Raw genomic sequence first — 25,292 nt, 5'->3', positions numbered from 1 at the left:
GTCAATCATGTATTAAGATACTTATTTTTTGGTCTTCGTTCTTCAAACTGCCTTTTTAATGACAAGCATTTAAATGGCTCCCTCTTGTGGCAAGAAAAAATGCAGTATCGGGTTTTTTGGCAAAAATTAGTCCTCGAACAGAAATTAGAATTTATATATATTTATACTGCATAGTCTGCTCATCAGTATGTTGTCGTGACTGATGAGGAGACTGCAGACACCTATCCATTGCTGCTTAGGTACTCTTGAAACTACCTAAAAAAGTACCTAAGCATGACTTAAACTGTTACCTTTCAGTTGTATATGCTGGAGGGTAGGGAAAAATTGTGAACCACGTGTATTGCACCTCATCTAACTTGCTAATGCAGACTAGGCTATATTCTGTCTCAGAGAAGTCTCTTAAATCTCTGGAACATCTCAGCACAGAACATCTGGATTACGTAGCCTGATAAAGCTTTTACTTTGGCTTTTAACTCATGAAAGCTTTCTTCACAATAATTAATAGCTATAAAACTCTGAAGAACTGAGATTTTGTTATAGTATGGGGCATACTTTGATAACTTTGGATATTAAGGAATAATCTTGGAAATGGACACAGGAGAGGAAAAATCCTCATAAACCACACTGAGGTCTTGGCGACCTCAAGGGGCAAACGAAATGTATACACAGGAAGTATCTACCACAGCTTTTGAGACAGCAGATCTGAAAAGTTTTGTTTCAAGACAACAGATTCCAGTCTTGTGGTTTCTCACAAAACCTGTTACTGCATAGTTATGAATCAAAAAAAAAAAAAGCTAGGCTCACTGCAGAGTAGGACTAATACAGATGGCTTTATAGCTTGATAAAGCTACTTTGCAGATTAATCTCTTGATATAATCTCCATTTATGCTGATTCAGAAGTCTGGTATAGACACAGGAAGCTATGTTTACTAGTTGGAAGGAGGGAGCTTTAAAATACTATATTATAAACTCTGCTTTAGTTGCTTATCCTTCTTTCTAAGAAGTCTTCCATGTTACAGCCTTGCAGGTTGTTAACAGAATGGATGACAATATGATTACCAAAATCAAATTGTATATGCTTTTCAAATCTAGGACTTGAGAAATGAGAACAAATTATTTGGAGGTAGATAGACACAGATGGAGTTACCACTCATTCACAGAGAGGAAAAAATTTCTATGGTGCACTGAATAATCATTCAGTATCTTACAGTTTCTCTTTTCTCTGCCTGGTGGCACCCCACAACCTATTTCCACGCTTCAGAGAAGAACTGATGAGGATAGACCTAACCGAAGAATAACTGAAAGGGTTTATCAAACCTAAAGTGTGTACTTAAGCTCAAAACTACTGTTCCAAAAATGTCTTATCAGCTGCCACCTGGGACTAGATACATCTAACCTCAAAAATAGCCCTTTTATCTATCCAGCCATGCAAAGTTAGTTTTCTGAACATAACCACCATCATGATCTTAATGGAACCAAGCTGCCTTGTATTTCAACCCTAGTGGGATAAGATGAGGCAACTGGGCATGTTATTACCTATTTCTCATGAGGTACTCATTCTAAAATTGTTTGGAAGATTTCTATAAAAGGATTGAGTTGCACTACATATATACACACACACATATATATATATACATAAAAATATTTTTAAAAGCCCATTTTATCTTAAATATGGCCAAACACTGCTACTCCTAACCAATAATCTAGTGGTTGGGGTACCTGCCTGGAAAGTGTGAGAGACCAAGTTCCTCAGATGTAGAGGATTTAGTATCTTCCCTCCTGGATTCTATGTCTTTCTCTCCTGGGGTATCACCAAACTGCAGGCTATTCTAGAAGAGAGGTGCTCTCAGAGACTTCAATAGCTTGTGTGGAGAAAAGAATAAAAAAAAAAAAAAAAAAAATCAACTGATCAATAAAGCTCACAAGAATTGTATATTCCGTGAAGTGGTAAAGGCCTTCCAAGTTAGGCTTTTGAGATCTAGCACTACTATTAACAATAAGCCAACACAGGAGTATTTTTTCTAATTAACTTGTATTTTTTCCAGCATAACTTTGCCTTGTGAAATATTGGCATACCTAAAATGGGGCCACCACAAGTTTATTTCATGCCTCCATTACTTTTCTCTCAATGCTATAATGCAAAATATTTTAAGAGGCAAATGTCAATCTCTTAAGTTTTCAAAGTTCTCCACCTATAAAAAGGTTCTGTTTTCTTCTTGACCCAAAATAAAGGTGGAAACTTTCATGCTGACTTCATTTCATTTACTTGTTTTGTAGCAGGAGACTAATGTGGCAGGAATACACACTTGAGACTCCGGGCTAAGTCATGAAGCATGCTTGGGCTATCCTTCCCATGTCACTTTTGCACTCACCTTAGTAAAACTGTAATTGTGGAACTGAAAATGGTTATGTGAAGGGTTTCTTTCAGTAGAAACTGAGAACAGGAGGGCACGATAAGCATCTGCAAAACTATAGGTTTGGAGGTGAGGTTAATTCCTTAATTAGCCACACCTTGCAACAGGGAAAAAGCTTATCCTGAAATAGTAATGCATGACAGAACTTAGCATTTGTTAGTCTTAATACTGAAATGGGAAATATTGGTGCCTTTGGTGTCACTGAACCAATTTGCTGCATGAGGTTGGAATTTGGGTAAGCTAAGCTAGGGTATAAAATGGATACTCTTGATGGGGGCGGGAGAGGTATGCCTTTATTCTAAGTCACCTAGAACTCTTTCTGCCAAGTTACTGAGGAAAATGTCCTTCCTTTGGGTGCCATTTTGTCTAGCCTCCACTGTGGTTAAGGTTTGGTATACTACAAATTACGGAGTGAGACTAATATTAGAAAGCATTTCCCAAAGAAACCTCAGGGGAGTACTCTTCACACTTTTCAGGTTTGTGGTTTTGTTAGTGAGCTTTTGTACCTCATTTCTGCTTAACCTCAGGTTATGAAACATACTTCATCCCTTAAACAAGGTTTGGATTTGAAATTTAATATTCATTCCTTATGTGTGCAGGATTTTATAAGCAAACAATTTAATATGTAGGCTGATTTAAACAACAATTTTTTCCAGCTGAAGGAGGAGACACTGTCACTGATTGTCCTGTACCTATATGATATCAACCCATGGTTTCTATGAAGTGCCTAGCTGTTTTTGCATACAGGAAATAACATCATCAGTCAGGATCAAGTTTCCTGTGACATTGCGTGTAACTCTTAATAGCGAATGCTGTAGACAGACTTAAAATTATCAAGCTTTTGTGTTAGTTGCATAACTGTCAATGTCATATGTGGTTGAAATGCACTGCAGCTTATTCCTAGACCTAAGCTAATAATCTATACCACAGCAAGTATTTACAACTTTAATGGATTGCAAGATAAACCCTGCTGGATTTATGCCATGTATGCATCTGCGCTGAACACACGCTGCACACCAGAAAGAATTCCTGTAGCTAAACTACATTATGCTTCTTTAAATAAAACCACTGCAATCTGACTTATTGAAACAAAAAAGCGAAGGCTTATATATAACCAGCTTCCCACCGCCTCCTTCTGTGCTGTTGGTTTTCTAGGCCTCTTTTTCTATGCAAAGCATTTCAGCAATATACTTAAATGAGTGGATGTTGCATAATACGATTATGTGCTTTTTCTAAACTGAGGAATGTGTCCCACTTGCTGCATGCTACACATTGCTGCCTTGATTCTTTCATTGGAAGGGAAATTATGTGCTGACACTTTTATATTCGTGGCAGCTGTCAAATGCTAAAGCAGAGGCTTAAGGGATTGGCTTTTTTTCCTTTTTCTGTGTCCTGAAAACTAGTATCACTTCCTCTCTCTGGTTTTAGCTCCTAAGGGGAAGATTATATTTGATTCAGGTAATCTTTTTTTTTTTTTTTTTTTTTTTTCCCCCCTCTATCTCATCCCAATATACTACCCTAACTTGTATTACAGGAATTTGCACGGATGGGGTAATTAAGGCAAAAAAAAAAAAAAAAAAAAAGCCTCGGAAGTGTACACAGGCAGCCCTGAGGTGAGCTAGCCTACCACTGAGGAAACATGGCTGGGAGCCTCCCGCCTTGATCTCTGGCACCCAGCTCCAGCCACAGACGTGTCCGCCATCGGGGGTCAGCTGCCTCCGTCCTCTTCCCACCTCGTTCCCCCCTCAGAGGCGCTGAGCCCGGGGCTGGCACAGCCCACGGGCTACCGCTCTGCCCCCTCTTCCCGCCCCCTCTAATCCTCCCTCTCTTGCCAGCCGACTAACGAAGAGGCTGGCTCGGAGCCGGCGCGTAGATGCAGAACTGCGTACGGCCCCTGCAAAACCGCTCATTCACCTTGCGGTAAGGTGCCTACGTGGGAAGGGAAGGCGCTGCGCGCCCCCCGCCGCCGCCTCCTCGGACGGGGGCCCGGGCCCGGCGCCCTCCCGCCGGCCTCCTCACGGGCGGCGGCCGCTGCTCCCGCCCCGCCCGCCAAGCGCCGGTGGGCGGGGCCGGCCAGGCGCGCGCCGCCGGCTGCGCAGGCGCAGCTGCGCGGCCTCGGCAGCGGCGGGGAGGGCGGGCGCGATGCGGCCGGCGCGAGCATGACAGGTGGCGGGAAGCGGAGGCCGCGCGGGGCGGCGGGCCCGGCCGGCGAGCAGGTGGCCGTTAGCGCGCGCGGGGGGGGCCGCCGTGCCTGAGGGGCGCGAGCCCGCCAGCGGGGGGCGGCGGGGACCGGCAGCCGCGGCCTGGGGCACCCCCGGGGCGGGGCGGGGCGGGGGTGGCGAACTCTGAGGGCGGCGGTGGTGGGGCCGTAGGCCGGAGTGGGCGCGGATGCCTTGCCGTAGCGCCGGGCCCCTGCCGCCGGGCCCCTCGTTCTGGTTTGCGCCGTGGCTTCGAGGAAAGCCCCCGGGCCCCTCGCTCTCCGACGCGGGAGCCGCTCCCGGGGGACCGCCGCCTTTCAGGTGTGCTGTAAACAGCAGCCGCCCAGGCTGCCTGCTGCTAGAAACCAGTGCTCCTGGTGCAGTTAAGTACCTGATGGCGGCCCTCCTAAGAGGTGAAACGTCTGCCTCGTTGTACTCTCCTAACAAGAGAAAAGAAACCTTGCTTTTTTATTATTATTCTTTAAAAGAGGGGGGTAATGATACATACCGATTCTTGGAGCCTTATGTGGGAATGAGGTGGCTGAGGTTACTGCTTTACTGGTGCGCGTGCTTGCATGGATCGTTTCTTAGCCTGTTTCAGTTCGTGTTACATCAGTTTTTAAAACAACGTAAATTTTAAGCTACTTTTAAAATGCTATGCTGTAAACTGCACCATTTCGGATGTTCATTAGCAGAGTACTTCAGATAGCAGAGACATGGAGGATTTTTCTCGTGTCGTTTAACCAGACATGACAAAATAGGATCCCTACTTCCAAGCAGCTGTAAAACACACAAGTTTCTTGGATGCAAGCTGGTTTGTGGTTGGAAATGGTCATTTAAAAATAATGTAGAACTTAGATTAGACTTTGGGATTGCTTAGTCTTTTGCTTCATTAACTAAAAGTGCTTCTGTTGGTTATATTGACCCATTAATATCAAAGTAGTACTTTTCTATTTCATACATGTTTAGCACATCTCAGATAATGCACTTTTAAGGGATTCTGTCCAAAATAGATGTTCTAATCAATATATATATGCTGGTTTAAGCAACAAGCATGACTTAATGGTCTTAATCATTATTCCTCCATTAATACAGAAGTTTTGTAAAATCCTTTAGTAGAACTGACAGGAAGCAACTAAAATAACTTTTTTTATCTGCAGTGTGAAAAAAATGGAGATGTCAAGAAGAGAAGGTCAAATCAGGCAGATGTCCCCGATAATCTTCGTCAAGAAGCAGAAGCATGCTATCGGCTTAGACTGCCTGAAGACTTCTATCAGTTTTGGAAGTTTTGTGAGGAACTAGATCCTGAGAAACCAAGTGGTGGGTTTTTAAATATATTTTGCCTTCTCTAACTTTCACTCTCAAGAACAGCCTGGAGGCAGGCAAGCTGGAGGCGGTCAGATGCATTCTAATGCTGCTTCAGTTTTCAGTTAAGATGCAGGATATTTACGTGAGTGTAAACAAGAATACTGGAGATAATCATGAAGATGTTGGTACACTTCAAGCTTTCTGAGATACAATTACTTAAATTGTGTAATACAAAGGGACTAAATCTTCTTTTCTTGCAAGTGTATTTAAAATGTTTAGTATGGAACTGAAGTTTCCTCATATCGATCCAGGTTTCAGCTTCCCCAAATTTATTATATAACAGAGTGTGGCATCCCTAGGCACTCTAGAAATGACAGTTTCTTTTAGAATCATAGAATGGTTTGGGTTAGAAGGGACCTTTGAAGGTCATCTAGTCCAAACCCCCTGCAGTGAGCAGGGACATCTTCAACCAGATCAGGTTGCTCAGAGCCCCATCCAGCCTGGCCTTGAATGTTTCCAAGGATGGGGCATCTACCACCTCTCTGGGCAACCCGTTCCAGTGTTTCACCAATGTCATTGTAAAAAATGTCTTCCTTATATCTAGTCTGAATCTAGCCTCTTTCAGTTTAAAACCATTACCCCATGTTCTGTTGTAACAGGCCCTGCTAAAAAGTCTGTCCCCATCTTTCTTATAAGCCCCCTTTAAGTACTGAAAGGCCACAAGAAGGTCTCCCCGCAGCCTTCTCTTCTCCAGGCTGAACAACCCCAGCTCTCTCAGCCTTTCCTCATAAGAGACGTGTTCCATCCCTCTGATCATTTTTGTGGCCCTCCTCTGGACCCTCTCCAACAGGTCCATGCCCTTCCTGTGCTGAGGACCCCAGAGCTGGAGGCAGTGCTCCAGGTGGGGTCTCACCAGAGCAGAGTAGAGGGGCAGAATCACCTCCCTCGACCTGCTGGCCACGCTGCTTTTGATGCAGCCCAGGACAGGGTTGGCTTTCTGGGCTGCGAGAGCACATTGCCAGCTCATGTCCAGCTTTTCACCTATCAGTACCCCCAAGTCCTTCTTGGCAGGGCTGCTCTCAATCCCTTCATCCCCCAGCCTGTACTGATACCAGGGATTGCCCCGCCCCAGGTGCAGGACCTTGCACTTGGCCTTGTTGAACCTCAGGAGGTTCACATGGGCCCATTTCTCCAGCTTGCCCAGATCCCTCTGGATGGCATCCCGTCCCTCAGGCGTGTCAACTGGACCACTCAGCTTGGTGTCATCTGCAAACTTGCTGAGGGTGCACTCAATCCCACTGTCGATGTCATTGATGAAGATATTAAACAGTACTGGTCTCAATAGGGACCCCTGAGGGACACCGCTTGCCACCGATCTCCAGATGGACACTGAACCGTTGACCACTACTTAGGAGAAGTGTAATAACCTAACTCTTGAATGAAAACTCAGCTTTCCTTGTCTGGTAGACAAGTGTTTGACTGTTTGGATTTAAGGAAGCTTCTGGTACCTGAGTGACAGAGGAACTTCTTGGTTTATGCACCCACCAGAAAGTAAACAAGTTCATGCTTTGCTTTTCAGATGCACTTGTGTCAAGTGTTGGACTTACACTGGTCGGACCATATGATATTCTTGCTGGAAAACACAAAAAAGCAAAATCAACAGATGTGGACTTCAATCTTCATTGGAGATTCTTCTATGATCCTCCAGAATTCCAGACTATACTTGTTGGCGATAGCAAAACACAGTATCACATGGGATACTTCAGGTATTTTATTTAATATATGCTCTTGCTGGACTATAATTATGTGTAGCTTTTTCTCCTCTTTTCCACGAGATAGGAATTGAGAACTGTGTACTATCACCGAACAAGATCTTTCTCTTCTGTAATAGGATATCAACATATGGGTTGATATCTTTTATTAAAAAAGATCAAAGATATTGGAGTTGAAGACTAGATTTAAGTATTTATTAAACTACCTCTCCCAGCCCTCCAGAGCACCCTCACTTATTAATCTTTAAGTTTTGCTATGATACTTAGATGAAAAAGTGAAGCCTTACGAAATAAAGGGAATGTGTATTCTCTCCGCATGTATTGATACAAGCGCCTTTCAAAGTCGTGCTCTAAGATTTTAGAGCTTTAGATCTAGGGGTGTTTCTTGTAAGGTTTCTGAAGGAGATGGCAGCATGGTGAGGAGGCAAATTAATTTTACTTTGAAATAGGAGAAACGGACACAGCTTGACTATTTGTGTGTACATTTTCATAAACAGGGATGTGCCAGATGAGCTCCCGGTGTGGGTTGGTGCAAATGAAGCTAAGAAGGGCTGCGTGATTTCACAAGTTGGTGATAATGTCTTTGCCGCAGTCAAGTAAGGTTCATATTTACTTCTATTTCTAAAAAGTAGAGTAGAAGAGAAACTATTGATTGGGAGATGTGATGTGGAATAATGCAGCTAACTTTTGTATCTTTCTTTCTCGAGAAACCCTCACTTATTTTCTGTTCCTGCTAGCAAGTTTAATGGTACTCCTCAAAAGCCTTAATAGGCTTCTTGACAGTGTTTTCCTCTTACAAGTAAAATAGATAAGTGTTAATTATCTCATTCTTTAAGTATGTTGGAAGGGATAGGCCCGATGGAGGGGGGGGGGGGGAGATGCCCAGTGGGTGTGTTAAAATACTTCATAAGTAAAGAAAGGGCATCTCAAACAGTGGCGAAGGAAATCTGAATATCGTCCTAAATGCGTAGCATCTAGCTCTTGGTTTTGCCTGCAGAAAAGTACATCATTTTTGTATGTAATGAATAACTACAAGCAGTACCATTTCTGACCTGGGGCAAGATAACATTTTTATGGATATGGAATTCGGTATGATTCATGAAGCTTTACATGGTCCTGCATCATAAATGTAAACATCAGATTTCATGACCTGTCAGTTAAAAATGGAAAGCTCTCTAAGGACAGGCGCATGTCAGTAAGTGAAAGCATACTGAAGAAAAGCTTTGGCAAAAGAACCCTTGTGTAGTGCAGAGTTAAACGAGGCCATTTGTTTTGAAAGCACCATGATGAAACTCATAAATATGTATTTATGTGCATGACTTGGATGACAAATAGTGTATACGGCACTGAAGCAGCAAACTGAATTCTTAAGATAGAAAGATGAACCACTGCTGAGTCCAGGAGAATCTTCAGCACCTGCAGATGGCATAAACTATATTGTAATGCAAATACAGATAGGAAATGCCAAAGTACTGTCTGTGCTAAACTTTTTTTCTTTCTTGTTGTTAAGAGGCTTGCATTCCCAAGCCTGTGTGTATAAACAAACACGTGACTGCTAATCTTCATTATAAGATTTGGAGGTTTAGTGATTAGAAGGCTATTCACTTGTTTGTTTTCTGTTCAGATCTTTTAAGACATGTTTCTTCTGTTTGCAGATTATTTTTGTCAAAAAAACTTAAGGAAGTGACCGATAAAAAGAAAAATGCTATTTTGAAAGACATAGATGAAAAGCTAACAAGAACAGCAAAAGAACTGGGTTATTCTCTGGAACAAAAAACCATGAAGATGAAACAGAGAGATAAGAAAGTATGACTTTCTGATCCACTGGAGAGAACTAAGTTCTGTTAAACTTTTTTCATTTACTTCCCTGGGGTTTTTTATTATAATTTTTTAATTTTTCCCCCTAGTCATAAAGATGCTTCATTTAGGAATTTCAAGAGCTAATCACCTCTCTCTATAAAACTTCAGGAGAAGGAAGATTAATACAAATGTGTTCCAGATAATAGGATTAAATCAAAACACTTCACTCTTGTCAACCATAGCTTGGCATTCAATTAAAGAAAAAAAAAACAAACAAACAATAAGGGAAATAGTCTAAAAATGAAACCAAATGGGGAGCATGGAGAAAACTGCTTCAAAGTGAAGATGCATGTAAACAGTTGGGTTGGATCTATTGGAAACGGGAACATTAAGGATGATATGGATTAGTAAGAGAGGTTTTTCACAGACCTATCAGAAATAATTATGGTAGGGAGTGACTAAACAAATGTAGTACAGTGCTACACACAAGTGACTGCAAAGATTCCTAGATTTCAGAACTTCACTGAACTGGAGTTTCCAGTTATTTTTAACTTCAGTACTTAGAAGTAACTGCTATATACTTTAAAACTAAGTGGATGTCCTGGAGCCTGGACACTATGTTAGGTTTGACCACCAGCAGTCAGGTGCTGTTTAGTGAGGTGGGTGGTTTTATGTCACAGTATTAACTTACAGTGCCATATTCAATTTCCTGTCTCTTTTTATGTAGGTGGTGACCAAAGCATTTCATGGAGCAGGCCTAGTTGTTCCTGTAGACAAAAATGATGTTGGATACAGAGAACTTCCTGAAACAAATGGTAAATATCTTCGTTTACTATATTCTTCTGCTTTAAGTAAACAACCTTCACTCACACAGCTACTCTGCAAAAAACAAACTGCTTTCGTATTTCCTACTTGAAGAATATGAGTGGTGGGAGTAAAAGGCAGAAGTCTTAACCATCACACTTGAGCTCAAAGTATTTTCCTTAAATGAACCAGATGAGAATCAGTGAAACATGCTAAATCTGAAATAATAATTCCTGAAGTAGTAGTTTAGAAGACCCTCTCTTTTCTGTTGGCACAGCCACGCAGGAAGTAGATCCAAAGAACTGATCTACATTCAGGGATTTGTGGGTTTTATTTCTTATCTCCCCTCTTCTCCCAGTGTTGTTCTAATCAGAATCAGTTCCTTGATGCAAGTTCACCACACAAATGCTTGTCTCTGTGTGGGGAACTGAGATGGATGGGCACGGGGCAAGAATGAGCAGCAAAGGAAAGGGGGAAGCTTTTTCACTAGCAGCTCAGGGTGTGCCCACTTAGTCTTCACGTAAGTGTGACACACAGGTATGTTTTTGCCACAAACTACTTCTGTGCAATATTAAATTTCTTTATTTAAGCATCTAAATATTTCTGCTTCTGTTTCTTACAGCTAATCTTAAAAAAATCTGTAAGGCCATTGTTGATGCACCTACTGATGATGAGAGACTGAAGGCCTTTGCACCCATTCAAGAAATGCTCACCTTTGTTCAGTTTGCTAATGACGAATGTGACTATGGAATGGGATACGAACTGGGTATGGACCTGTTTTGCTATGGATCACATGTGAGTACTACGACAATCATACTTCAGAAAATTATGTATTATTTTAGGCATGGACCAGGAGTTGTTCTGTGTCATAGATATTTATTCCCAACTCTATCGCATAATTAGCCCTAGGAATGATGCAAGTCTAAAGAATATTCTTGATTTGTGAGGACTGTTGAAAAGTCACACTTAGGGCACCGTTCCATGTTGAATTTAAAATTGCTCGTGTGAAAGCACAGTCCTGCAATCCAGAAGCATTTAACTGTTGTGATTCAGTGTGCATAATTCAAGGAGTTGCCATTACACTCCTAAAACTGCAGAACGTCCGATCCAGGTGTACTGAACAGCTATAGCCCCCTATCCCCAACTACCTGCATGGGCGCAAGCACGCACGTTCAACTGGATCAAGAAATAGCCTGATGTTTGCAGTAACCCCAGCAAAAAAAAAAAGGAACCTCAGTCAGTTGCTGACCTGCGCTGCCTGTGTGGCTGCATAAAACACCTCCCGCCAGCTGGCTGCATCTCTACGCTTCTAGTATCTCTCTGGTTCTGTGCTAACAAAATATCATAAATAAGCTGATTGACTTAATCACACGTAAAGAGTCTACTGAACGCTTTTTGTTCTGTATTAGCCACTGGCCCGTTGATTAAAAGGGTCATGTCCGTAACAAATCTATGGCTAGGAAATAACATTTAAAGAAGCTTCAGCATCAGTGTAATATGAATGGGTGGTCAGAGAAACACCCATGCCACATGGCTTCGTTTAGTAAAAACAGTATTGGCTAAGGGGTGCTCCAGAGCATCACGTAGAAAGATCAAAATCTTGCAGTACTAAATGTGGGCCCAGAAAAGTTGTGCTAAACACTAGTTCAAATATTTAGCCACTGAAATGAAGGAAAATTCCCTGCTCTGTCATACACTGTTAAATTACTAATGTGTTTCTCAGATGTCCTGCTCTGCTCTCATCAGTTCCCTACAGCATCCGAGAATGTGGTGTTACTTTCCTCTGATACCTTGCTTATTTAGGACCCTTCCTTCAGTGACTGTGCTGCTTCAGCTGCTTAATTCCTTCCTACGGCTGGAAGGAAAGTTACTTCTGCTTGGCTGAGCAGGTGGAGGCAAACCCCCATCTTCCACGCTTTGTGCTTCTCTGCACATGAGATTAACCACTAGCAAACTTGTGCAGTGACTGATTATGTCTTTGCAGCACTGTGACACGGCCTGATACCTACCTTATGCAGCAATCTGAAACAGCTCTAATTTGGCAGCTGTTTTCTGAAAATAGAAACCTTACTTCATTTTCTAGTGTAGCACAATGGCTTTCCACATAAATAACGCCCCAGTTTGGCCCCAGTGTTTTTGCCTGCCTGTAGATGTTGAGAGCTGCTTTCTGGTTCTGACTAGAGCCCTGCCTGCAGAGCCAGAAGAAACACGGACGCTTTATCTGTAGCCGAAGGCACGGAACATGACTGAAACCTCTTCCCTTTCCTAGGAGAGGTGTAATGGGCTTACATGTACAGTAGCGATAACGAACACTAGATCTGCTCCGACTTGTACACGTTTGGTAGTACTTACACATTCAGTACTATCGTGATCCCCTCGAGCTGTGGAGTGTGACAGGAGATGGACTCCAGCCCAGCCTTCAGGCTGGACGGCTCCATGCCTTAACAGTAGCTATCATCTCTTGCATCGCTAAAAATCGATTTCCCCCTCTCAGTGCCGCAGGTCGGTCGCCCGGCCCGGCCCGGCTGTGGCCGTTACCGGCCCGGGGTGGCTGAGGAGCGGGCTCTGGATGGGGCAGGGCCCGGAGGGCGGGCTGCTGCCGCTGCACGAACACAGCCGTGACCCGCGGCTGCTCTTGTCTTCCCTCTCGCCCGCAGTACTTCCACAAGACGGTGGGCCAGCTGCTGCCTCTGGCTTACAGCCTGCTGAAGAGGGGCCTCTTCGCCGAGATCATCCAGTCGCACCTGGCCAGCCGGCGGGAGGAGGAGGTGGACCGGCTCGCGCCCTGAGGCGGGCGGCCGCGCGTTCCGGGCCCGGGCTTCGCTTTGTGCTGCCGCGTGCGCGCGCTCGGCGCGGCTGCCCGCGCTCAGTAAAGGCTTGGCGAAGGAAACGCTTCCGGCGGCTCCGCGTGCTGGCTGCGCGTGCGCCGGGGAGCGGGGGGGGTGGGGTGGGTGGGGGGTGTCACGTGCCGGTACTGCGGCAACGGGCGGGCGGAAGTCGGCGCGCGTGGGGCTGGGCGAGGGGCCGGGGCCGCGTCACTGCCGCCCGCGCGCGGCTGCGCCAGCCCCGCCCTCAACCGGCGGCGGCTTCCGGGGGGCGCGGGGGCCCCCGACGGGGAGCAGCGGCGGGGGGCGCGGGGCCGCCCGCGGGCGGGCGCTGGCCGTGCGCCCCTGCTGCCGCCGCTGGCTGCCTGCGCCGGCAGCGCCGGCTTCCGCAGAGGACGAGCGGCAGCCCGGCGTTGGGGTTACTCCGTTCTCGGCCTGGAGCTGAACCCAGAGCAGTAAGCGGCGCCGCGCTGCCCGCCGTCAGGAAACGCAGGGGCGCGTTACTGTTCTGCGTTTCTCGGAGAAGCTGTGGGTATCGGGGAGCGATTCAGTCGTGGCCTGACTTGGTGTACCTCAGTCGCACCCAGCTGCTTGCTTACTTACACCTACCGAACTCCATTTCTTTGCTCTTGGTGACTTTTACCGGCATTGTCCGTTTCCTCAATTCTGTCTCACCACATACATAAGTAAAAAATTAAGTTACAGCAGCTTGCCCTTTTGTATTATAACAAAGCACTGCGTCTGGTCTCGATCTTCTGGATCTGGCTGAATTAACAGGAAACAACTAGGATTAAAACCCAGCTAACTAATATTACAAGATAAATAAGAAATTCCACTGCATTTGCTACCTTATTAGTCAGGTGAAGTGACCCTGTTTTCACTAATCTGGACTTCTAAAAATAGAAATTATTTTGTACAAGATGCAAATTGTTTTCCAGTTCATTGCTCTGTTGTTCTATTTTGTTATTACACTTAGGGCTTTATTTTCAGGCAACTGCTTGAAGTTAGCAGTCCAGAAACCAATGGAAAATAACATTTGCTCTTACTCGACAGGCCTGCCATCGTACAGCGACTTGACTTCTATTGTAGCAGTTCACATCATTACTAATGATGACAGTCCTGCTAAGGAAGATTATAGACCACTAGCAACGTGCTCAAATCTCAAAGTTGTACCTGCATTTTAGCAGACAATTATACTTCCGAAGGTCCCTTCCAGCATAAACTAATAAATAATTCACAGTGTAAGTCAGAGTCCTTCAAAAGTGCATCTTGAGTTTTTAAGTCAAGGTACTTTTGGTTCACAGAACTGTATGTTGCATCTACTTTTGTAAATTTGACAACCCCACCCCTTTCAATCAGCATATAAATGTTCCCTTTAATCAAACATAAACACAAGCATACAGGGACTCCTTCACGGGATCAGAATTTTATATTTTATACATCAAAAAGAGGTACTTTCTTGAAAATTCAGTCTCATTCCCCCTTACTTTTTACATTCTAAATAGAAGATACCTTCATATTTAATGTCCTGTAAATCGTACAGGTACCAAAGAAGTATTCACCTTTCTCCTTGTTTAAATATGAACCTAATTAATCTGCAAAAATGGGGACCGTAGTATGGATGTTCCAGTCTTATCTATTAACCTCTAATAAAGAAGGAAAACTGTGCCATCAACTGAAAAAAGACTGAAGTGCTGTACATCATTAATACACATCATCAACAGCTGCCTAACAATTTTTTTTCATACCAGAGGTACTAAAAATGTACTGTGTAGAAACTACATAATCCTGGCTTTTAGACAGTAAAGGCATCATCTACTTTTAAATCAGGAAGCCAACTATTCTATAATTAAAACAATTCTTAAAATTTCTACTTTGGAACAAAAATATGTAATACTGATCCGTTTGTTTGATGGGGTTGATTTGGCTGCTGCCTTGTAGCCAAATGCTAGGCAATACACAGATTCCGTCTCCTCCTAAAATTCCTCCTTTTGTTATCTGCTTACTAGTTTTGTATGTAAAATTCCTAGCTGTCCATTTTCTCTCAGGGAAAATAAATACAAAAATCGACACAAATACTGTTTGTGAAAAAAAATGAGAAGACATGACAGAACAACAAATGGTCATACAGAAGTTTTTAATGTTTGATTAAATCATCACAGTAATCAGAATTTTTACTGTAATGATATGCAGCTCTACCACACTAGTATAAATAAAAACATTAAGATCAATATTAAATACAGTTCTAGGCAACATCACAGATTAACAAAGAATGCATTCTTCATGAACCAGTAACTGAATGGTTTTTAAAAAAAAAAAGAAAAAAAAAAAACCAAAACGCTGACACTTCCCCCCTCCATCCACCACATTTTTTTTCAAATTGCCAACTTGAGTAAGGCGCTGGAAATTTTATGTTAGAAAACTGTTGTTGCACAGCACAGGCACACATACTTCATTATCAGAACCTCTTAACGTGTGTTTAGCAGAAGACATTTTAAATGTCAACAGGGAAAGCTTAGCAGGTAAGAAGAGCAAACAGAGATGCACAATTTATATGCAGCACTTGGGATCCATACCGAAATTATAAAACGCAGCAGGGGTGTGAACTGTATTTTAATTCAGACAGTACGGTCTGTAGAATTAGGTGCAAGTTAATACAGTAACCGCAGCAGTGTTTTATGAGAACATCAGAAATGGCAGAGGTTTCAAACTGATTTAAAGCAATTTTTATATGTGTAATGCGTTTGTGTTCTTCCCACTGTAGAAGAAAATGAGACAAGGGAAACGAGCATCGCAGACAGCTGCCAGAGCTGCCTTCCACCAGTGGGCCAAATCCCGCTCTTGGTGAAGTTTCTTCTGTAAGGTTTCTTTGGAGTTAGACAAGGGAACAGAACAAATGCCGACCCGCTAGCACTGGCTGCGGGTGGGAGAATACGGCCGGTTGCTGCAACGCTCCCCTTTGAACACAGCCGGAGTCCCTGTTTCAGTTCCAGACCCCTTCTTAATACAGGGGCTGCTCGCCATGAGCCCACTGGCACCTTCTGCTTTCTACTGGTTCCAGTTGCTGCCAGAGATGAGATGTTGAGGTGGAAGTGGCAGTTTTATACTCAGAAAAATCAGTAAAAATTCAGCAGAGCACTTAAGCACAGGAATTATTTTGGAGCTTTGCAAAAGTACCAGACTTTTGTTTCAGTAGGTTATTGTACTTAAGATAAAATCATACTGAGTACTTTGCGAATAAAGACGTTTGAGGTAACTGTGATGAATGCCTCAGAGAGACCTAGGATGATTATTTTAGACTTTTACCATTTATATTTTTGCAGTCTTGTTGGCATAATTCTTAAAAGAAGGAGATTTTATCGAACCCCATATTAGAAAGCATGATTTCTTTAATTTTTTTCCTCCCAACTTTAGGCTTATAGCATATCGCCTTTTTTCCTCTGCACGTGTTTGTGGTGGTGGTTTGATAAAACAAATACGAATTAATCTCGTGACTGGAAAGAAAAACGTAAGGAAGTTCGGGATCTGTCAGCTCACCTGCTAGCGTCTGTGTTGCTGCTGAATTTTAAAGTCCTGCCAAAGTTTCAAGTACCGGATTCCATTCTACCCTGCTGCTCATCTTCTGTGGCTACATATAATTTACACCTCTATATACTTAAAAAAAAAAAAAAAAAATTCAAAAGCAATCTAATAATTACAGTTGCTTTCTTCCTATTATTTTCAAAACCCTGCAGTTTTTTTAAACAAAATTTTTCTATTACTGTTCCAGTTATCTGCTAGTAGAGGAAAAGGGAAATCTCAAGGTAACGGCAGTGAAAGTTACATTTGAAAATGCATGTTGGATCATAAAGAAACCATTTTGTTTAAACCCTTCATCTAGTTGTAAACATTTGCTAATCCTCCATTACTTGCAGAGGATTATATGAATTATTCTATAAAATCACATTAAAAAGGTAATTAGTTATGTGAGATATTAACTGATTCATATTTAATAGATTTTTTTAATCCATACAAATATAAATAAAGAATGGTAAAACTTCAAGAAAAATAATATACATTTAGTGCAAGTTATGAGTTACATTTCTTCCTACCATGTCAGCAGTGGAACGTCTTTTGTGGAGAAGAAAAAATAAAAATGACCGTTCTCGAATTTTACAGGGGGGGGGGGAAAGATCTCCAGTGTTGAGGCATGCAATTTTTACCAGATACACGTATACAGAATTGTTCCAGCTCTTAACTAGTAGAATAGCAGTATTTTTCCTTATACTGCACGACATTGGTATATATCATAGTGTTTTCAATAATACAAAAATTGCATAAGACCAGGTCACATTATTGATATTTTCTGCAGCAAAAACAGTCTTTTTCTTTGAAACGCTCGTTTCATCCGGTTTTAGTTTTTCTCATATCGCGACAGCACGTGGGTTGAAAGAAGTCTCGCACGGTTCTTGCGAGGTATTACCTGTTCGATCTGTTTTTGTCGCAGTGGATCTGTACTGCCCCAAGCATTTCACGATGTACAAACTCGCACGTTTCATGGCACAAGAAAAACCTCCCTTCTTGTGATCAAACCTCAGTAACTCACAGTACATCTCAATATGAGAAACAACTGCTTCACAGGGGCACACCAATTTTAAAGAGGCTTGGTTACGGCTCAGGAGAGAGAGAAATAAAGCTCTTATGGAATGTAGAAAGGTGAGGTGTAATAACTATACGCTTCATGAGTTAACGCAACAGTTTTCAATGGTAAAAAGGGCAAGACCTTTCAGTCTCCGTAAGATGGCTCAATTCAGAACGATCCCTCCAGGAAGAGGGACTAGTCGCACGTCTCTTCAATGCTGAAGTACCAGGCTGGGGCTGGAGAACTGCGCCACCTCGCTCGGCTCACCCACTGCACTATCATGGCAGACCTGACGTCTCGGGACGCATCCAGTGCAGGGCAGCAGCTCTGCCTTCCCACGCTCCCATCAGCCTTCCTCCTCGCCACGTACTCCCCCAGACCAACTCCCGATTTCCAGCAGCACTGTTACGCAAAAACCCAGCTCTCGTCTCTGATTTTAGAAGTATCCCCCAGACTAAAGTGTTGTGCTATTCAACAAATGAACCTCCTCTTCCGCTTCCTCTCTCTCCTCAGCTATGGGTTTCAGTTGAACATTATTGAGGCGGGGTCTTGGTTTGCCGTCTGGGCCATATGACGGAGGATATCTTTTTTTGTTATAATGCCAAGGAGGCGCCTGAAAAGGATAAACGGAAGATCGGTATTAATCCAAGCGGGAAAATAATAAAGCAGAACAAATCTGTAGCCAAGTCCTTTTTGTTGACAGGAATAGAGCAAAAGTAAACAGCCCGATTTTCTTATTTAAACAAAAACATTTTATTAATCAAAATATTGAGGAACCACCGGTTTGTTAAAAGACAGCAATGCTGAGACACCATATCAGATGGTCTCTGACAGCTGTAGTGCATTTTAATGAAATACAAGTAATACAAGTAGAACCCATGACAATTTTTATTTAACTTTTTGTTTCTACAAAAATGAAATTTTGATTAGCGTATGCCAACAAAAAAGTAACAGAGAGGGACAAAGAAAAAAGAGGTATGAAAAAGAAGTGATATTGATCCCATTTCGTAAGGGAGGCATGTTCCAGCCTAGCCATCAGAAGTGACGTACCGCTTGATGGCCCAAAATCCTAACAGCAAATCAAACTCCCCTCGCCTCCGTTTTTAAATCGTAAGGATCCTTCCAGTCTGACGCACTGGCTCAGGCTGAATGTATTCACAGGAGCACACTGGATTGGCCATGAAACTTTTGTAAAATAAATAACAGTTAACTAGTTTTTGAAGTTCACAGCTTTAGAAAATAAATTGTGACTACTAAAAGAAAAATTTCATTTTCCAATTTAGATACTGTGCTCTTACGACAGGGTCTTCATGGCTTTTAAAATTATAACTGTGAAACGTCAAAAAGGGTGAGACTGTCCAAAAGGATAATATCACAGGAGAAGCAAAGAGCAGAATGAAGGAGCTGCTGCCCTTGTTATTCTGGTTAGTACATTTCGTTTTGTCTTATTAAAGGACGCATGAAATACTTGTGAAATATGAGCATAAAATGAGAACATAATTAGCATGTTTTGCACATAAGCAGCTAAACTTGGTGGGTAGGTTTAGTAGAGAGGTAACTAGCAACCCATGTCCAAATTAAGACAAGGTCCACCTTCCGTCTAAGGTTAGTTCACAACATCACAGTTAAAACAGCATCTACATTCTGAAGTCAACAGTCAACACAGTAGCATGCCACTCAGTGGCTTCGGATATCACTGAACATTTTATAAAGGAGTACATTAATTGCTGTAGGTAACAGCAGCAGAATCACGGGACTTTACATAAAATCACAGGACTTCACTAAAAATAAGAGTACGTTTAAAAAATGATGTTGATAAAGGGGGATTACAGGGAAGATCTAATGCTGCGACACGTTAAAAACACGCTTGGCTTTGCTTCTCAAGAGATGTGATACTTACTTTGCTATTTAACAGCTATTTAAAGCTGTCAAGATCAGAAAAAGAAATGGGCATATATGAAAAATCTTAATTTGCATTAGGAGGGGAAAAAGTATTCCTAGCTGCGGGCTTTCCCACCTGGGGAAATCAGCAGATCAACTAGATGGGTCTGTGTGATCTCAAGAACAAAAACATCAGAAAGTCTGTCGTTTACTTTCCTTTAATGTTGTGACTAACGGTATGTCCACGTTAACAGCTTAATTTCTACAAAAGGATTTTGCACATATTGTTCTATGGTTTAATACAAATTTTTAGCATAAGATGATTTCATTGTTCAGCCGATGTCATAAAAGCCCTGAACAGTTCACAAGTTTCATGCTTCCTGACTTCTAATGTGTCTAATTATGAGATCTGATATATCTAATCACCAAGGGTTCGACGTGCTGCTTTAGTTGCTCGAGATGCTCTAATATGTTCTTCTTTGTGATGATCCCCAAGACAATCCTGAAACAGATCATGTTATGCTAATAACTGTGTGTGAAATCAAATAAAAAAGTTCTAATCATAACGAAAAAGGATTAGAGTAGAGCAAAACTAAAAAAAAAAAAAAAAAAAAAAAAAAGGTTGCAGGAAAGCTAATGAGATAATTAAATGAAAAATGATTTCAAAGTCAGTACCCTTTCCCAGACATCGCCTTTTTTCTTTTTCTCCCAAAATGCTGAACACAATTGGATCTTCCACCACCCCAGAGCAGTATGTTTCTCATATCAAGTACACGCCAGGGAAGCACACGCTTCATCCCTTCTCCCCAGATTCACGTCTCTTCAGGTTTTAGAGGCACTGAAACTAGAATCTGCTTTATTTTCTTTGTTTCATAGTTATTTCTCCTCACACATACAGATCATTATTCACATTTTAACAAGCCACGGCAGATGAACAAAGTAATAACTGTGTAAAGTCATAGCAACTGAGGTTTGAAGCTGCACTACAGAGCAGGGTTATCTGGTGTCCCTAGAAACAGACAAATTCAGACAAAGTTCTCATTCATGACACTATAAATCAAGAGCACTCCCTGAAACAGACATTCTGGTACAAATCAGGAAGATGAGGCTGTCTTTAGATCTCTCTCTGTTTGTCATCAGCACCAATTTCTGCACAGTTCTTACTCCAATCTGGATTGGAACCAATAAGTTGATGTGTGTCTTTATGTGTGTATGTTCAATTTGCAGGAAATTTGCCAAAATATACCTTAGTCCTTGATGTCCACGTGGCTACATGCCATGGCTAAATACCACTAGTACAAGTATTTACTATCTGATCTTGTTGTGAGTGTGCTCACAGAATAGCACAAGTTTGTAAATTGAAGGAGGACAACAAATACCAATGTCTGAAACCAGCAAATTATTAAAGCCATCCATACTTGCTGCTACTTTATCATAAAATAGTTAAAAATTTATAGCAGAGTTTGACGTAGCTTTGCACAATTAATATTTCTTTAAAGTCAATTTTAAAATCAATGTCAATGTTTGAGCACTCAACCACAACAGAAACTAAGAAAAAAAAAAATCATAGTAAATATTCTTCATTGAATTTTTATCAATTCAAATTTCCCTCCCCAATCCAAGAATAATCGCATGCCTGCGCTGACTTCTAAGTGTCAGATCATGATGTCCTTTCCTCATCAGAGAGAGGGTTTGTAAGTCATTTATGCTTCTGAAAACATCTACTCGCCGTTCAATACAGGGATGCATTGAAGAAAAAAAAAAAGCAGGAGAATATTTAAAATAAATCGGTTTTAAAATATATCTGAAAAAATAAACTTGGATACCAATTGATATTTAAATATTTGCCACTTATAGCAGCAGTCCTTTTGCCCACAGCAAAACCAAGTCCCAGCCATATTTCAGGTTTCTTGGGTTTTGTCCCATGGACACTGATCCTAAGTAACGCGGATTAGCAGGCAATGTTTCACTCCCCAGGTGCCTTAAAAGACACGCTAAAGAGAAAGCAAGATGCTGTGGCAGGAGCTGCAACGTTGTGTGTCAAGTGTTTAACGCAAGAGATACAGGAAAGCAGAATGTTAAAGGAACAGCTACACAGAAAAAGATGATGTAAAAAAAGGAGTAGTTCAAATAAGAGGCAATTATAATGAACATTTGTTTCCATGCCTAGGGCGGATTTATTTAGTGGGTAATCACATGACAACTCCCTATAGTCTCATTTACAAACATTCGAAATCTTAGAATTACTTTCTTGAAATATTTTGAAGTATAGAAACAAAGGTTGCAGATTGAAGTTCCAGAACTAGCAGCAGTTATTTAGTTGTTAGTATTCCAAAAACAAGAGCTTGGTGGTAATTGCCATCACTGAACTCCAGCAGAGGAGACATTGACTGGATCATTTTCTCCCTTACTTTTTGTGAACCCAGATATCTGTAGATGTTCCACAGCTGACACAGTGCCCACTGCCAGAACACATATGAGGAATGAGGAAATACAGGCCTTAGACTCTGCCCCACACAAGACTAAATTTCTGCAAGACAAGTCGTGTCTCCTCCACATGCAAGTTGCACACACACAACTTGCTGAATGAGAGCTAATTTTTAACAGAACACCTTAAAATGACTGAAATCACCTGCCCGCTTACTTGGAACAGAAGGGAGGAGTAAGAATTTAAGAGAGGTGCCACAGCACAGCACCTTCTTAACAAACAGTCAGGGTCCTCAGCTGCAGTACCAAACTTACGGGTTCAAATACCACGACCCTGGAATATATCCTGGTTCAAATACTCTGATCCTGGAAGTGAAAAGTACTGTATCTAACAAAACGAACAGCACTGCCGCCACTTTACTCACCCATTGTGTGTTACAAGGCACTGCCTCAGACCCAGCTTCCGGAAAATATCCACCACGATTTCCATTGGTGTGTGGTCTGTCACGGTGAAAGGGCTCATATCAAGTATGCTTCTAAGCTTCAAAGGTCGAGGGCTTTCTGCTGGAAGTGATGGGGTATGCTGGGCAAAACACACCCTGGAACTGCCAACAATCCCTTCCTGCTTCTTTCTAGCACTTTCTTTAAGAAAAAGAGGGGAGGGGGGGAAAGAGCAGAGGAGGAAGAATTTACATTCTTGGAGTAAGATAATTTAGTGCAAACAGACAGATCAATCAACGCTGCCAGGCTCTGATGTTATTCTCTAGATACTGATATTCTGATATATGCTATTTCGATGCGTTTCCATAGCCACTACTTTATCCCTAAGAAGTGTTTGTGCAGAAATCACAAAAGCCGTCTACCGCACAGCTTTAGCCATGCTTCGGCTACTATCCTTCTATCTCCAATAAATAACTTTTATTTACTATAAAGAGGTGGAAAGACTTAAAAACTAGCATACAGGAAGCACATAGATGGCTGCTGAAAAAACTGTCGAGGGGAAAGCCAATCTCAATTGACAGCTCCCCTGTCATGATTCCAATGGCTGCAATTATTGCTGGTGTGAAACCAAAGAACTCATTTCTGATCACTCTGAAAACGTTGTCTTCTTGTTTATAACGAATTTATTTAGCTTTGTGTGAACTGGATCCTCTTCCTTTTCACGTCTTCTTCACCTTGGTGACATCAGCATCCCGCCCTGTACCCTGAGCTATTTCACACAAGGACTCTCTTAAGGCAGCCAAAATCCAAGACTAAGCAACTTGCACTGTGCAATCTCAGCAGCTGAAATGAGTCTTACCTGTGAAAGTGTATCATTAGAAGAACGTTCTGCTATTCCGCCATTTACTCTTAAGTAAACGCAAACTTCAAACAGTATGATGTCTATAATAATTTCCAAGTTTTGGACATTCCTATACATCCTATCTAGTGTAATATCATAGTATACACAGTATTAAGACCACAGGCAAAAGTTTTACTGAAGTAAGTAGTGTTGTGTTCACAAAACATTTTTTAAAAAGTTGCAGGAGACTTTCGTGTCTCTTTCTCAAGTGTCTTTGTTAAAGAGATACTTGGCAATGTACAATCTTATGAATTAAAAAAAAACCATAGTTTAAGATGCAACTTCCATCACTGATTTCATGCACCAAATGTTACAGTTTTGTAATGTTTTCTTACATAATAATGATTTTTTTCCTTTGGTTATGATAGTATCCTCAAAATACACAGAATTTTTCTTGCCAGTGCGCAAAGCATTGTCACAAGTATCACACAAGTCCTAATACTCACCCAGAGAAAGAGTGCCCAAACAGGGCTTGCGTGCTCATGTGCCCAGGGCCAAAGTTCCCATTACTCAAATTGAAAAACAGAAACCTAAAATAATTAATATTTCACTTACCTCTCCATAATACAATCTTAGTTGTTATAGCAACAGTAAATAACATACTGTCGGAGAGAAGTACGATCCACATTTAAATTTAAAAATTACTTGGACAGTAATTCTCGCAGAATCCTGCTGTTCTAAAATGAGAATTACTCAATTTTGAAGAAGAATGTTAACGTAGCGTCACTTGAGGGAAAGAGATACTAGCAAAAGCCTCAAAACAAACAAAAATACCAGACTAGACGACGTTTTGGCCTACTTCTGTATGACAACTCTTGTTTTTACGACAAAGAGATTAATGTTTTCTCCATTTCAGAGCCTGCTATTGAAGATAATCACATACTTCAATAAAGTAACAGACAGACTGTGCAAGGTATCTGAACCTGAAATTAGCCTAGAAACACAGAGTAAACTCTGGTTTAAGCTATAAAATCATTTAAATTGGCATATACAATCATGTAACACCAGAAGATAATTACCTATTGCAATAGTTAAATCTCTTCTTAGAGCGAAGCCCACTAGCCTCTGCGATTCTTTTGACATAATAACAGGAAAACCATTATAGCTGGTTTCATTGATCAAGTTTTCTATGTCTTCGACTGTCATGTTATCCTGCGTCAGAACTGCTAAAGGTGGATCGCTTCTTCGAGGTCTCATGACATCAGCAGCCAGTGTAGTGTGAGTAAATTCTTCCTTTGCATCCAAGAAAGGATATCCATTCAGTCGGATGTGTGCCTCATAGATGCCTTCCCTACCAAAGGCATCTCCTACCCACTTACTGGTCATGACTGCAGCCATTAGGGGCACAATATATTCCAGCCCTCCTGTTAGCTCAAAGACAATAACTACTAGGGACACAGTCATCCTTGTCACACCACCTGCAAGAAAAATGGGAGCCAGTAACATTCAGATAACAATGCATTTAGAATTTCCTGCCTTCCTGTTGAGAACTACAAACATAACTTTGCCATTAAAGGATATCTGACGAACATCATTCTGTATTATACAAACAGGAGCAGACAGGAAAAATGAACACAAAACTTTTAGAAGTAAAAGTGTGCTTTAGGGAAAATGCCTAGAAAGTCAGAGAATAAACGGATTTGAAAAATATGTGCAGTTCTTTCATGTAAACTAAGAATAAAACTACGTATTTCTCCATACCAGACCTAGGTTAAAAATACTGAGAAATGCAAGGAAATCCAGTAAGATATGAATTTGGAAAAAGAATGGAACTAAGGCAGGGAAGCCACAGGTAGCAATTCAACAGCTATGTTGTCCAAAGGATTAGGAATTTAATGCTGTTGCTGAATCATAAAAGCTAAAGAGAATTCTGAGCTGATGCTCTTTCTTGGACAATGGG

At 41.8% G+C, this 25,292-nt stretch overlaps 2 protein-coding genes across 9 annotated transcripts in view; one reads left to right on the top strand and one right to left on the bottom strand.

The window, feature by feature from the left end:
• The first annotated feature begins 4,551 nt into the window (after positions 1-4,551).
• Positions 4,552-13,221, top strand: HPF1 (histone PARylation factor 1). The gene is made up of 8 exons (XM_082314787.1): positions 4,552-4,630; positions 5,773-5,932; positions 7,500-7,686; positions 8,190-8,288; positions 9,348-9,498; positions 10,220-10,307; positions 10,919-11,091; positions 12,954-13,221. Exons 1-8 carry the CDS (start codon positions 4,574-4,576, stop codon positions 13,083-13,085), a joined length of 1,047 nt encoding a protein of 348 aa, XP_082170913.1. The 5' UTR covers positions 4,552-4,573; the 3' UTR covers positions 13,086-13,221.
• A 1,159-nt stretch (positions 13,222-14,380) lies between these two features.
• CLCN3 (chloride voltage-gated channel 3) overlaps positions 14,381-25,292 on the bottom strand; it is a 71,708-nt gene continuing 60,796 nt past the window's right edge. For 4 of the 8 annotated variants that reach the window (XM_082316047.1, XM_082316051.1, XM_082316048.1 and 1 more), the window contains 4 exons: positions 24,412-24,810; positions 22,476-22,692; positions 20,050-20,125; positions 14,381-18,355 (listed from right to left, as the gene is read on the bottom strand). In XM_082316047.1, coding sequence (XP_082172173.1) covers positions 18,197-18,355; positions 20,050-20,125; positions 22,476-22,692; positions 24,412-24,810 — 851 coding nt within the window. In that variant the 3' untranslated portion in view covers positions 14,381-18,196. Of the gene's footprint in view, positions 18,356-20,049; positions 20,126-22,475; positions 24,811-25,292 lie in introns of those variants that run through there. The other 4 variants (XM_082316050.1, XM_082316052.1, XM_082316053.1 and 1 more) reach the window with 3 other exon arrangements.

Source organism: Platalea leucorodia (assembly GCF_965183815.1).
Source record: "Platalea leucorodia genome assembly, chromosome: 6".
In the NCBI taxonomy this organism is placed as follows: Eukaryota; Metazoa; Chordata; class Aves; order Pelecaniformes; family Threskiornithidae; genus Platalea; species Platalea leucorodia.
The sequence above is the reverse complement of the archived record's forward strand: the minus strand, read 5'-3'. Positions and strand labels throughout refer to the sequence as shown.

Coding starts and splice junctions, on each gene's coding strand:
- HPF1 (XM_082314787.1), top strand. CDS start 4,574: ATGACAGGTGGCGGGAAGCGGAGGCCGCGCGGGGCGGCGGGCCCGGCC. Junction 8,289..9,347: donor AATGTCTTTGCCGCAGTCAA/GTAAGGTTCATA, acceptor TTCTGTTTGCAG/ATTATTTTTGTCAAAAAAAC. Junction 9,499..10,219: donor TGAAACAGAGAGATAAGAAA/GTATGACTTTCT, acceptor CTTTTTATGTAG/GTGGTGACCAAAGCATTTCA.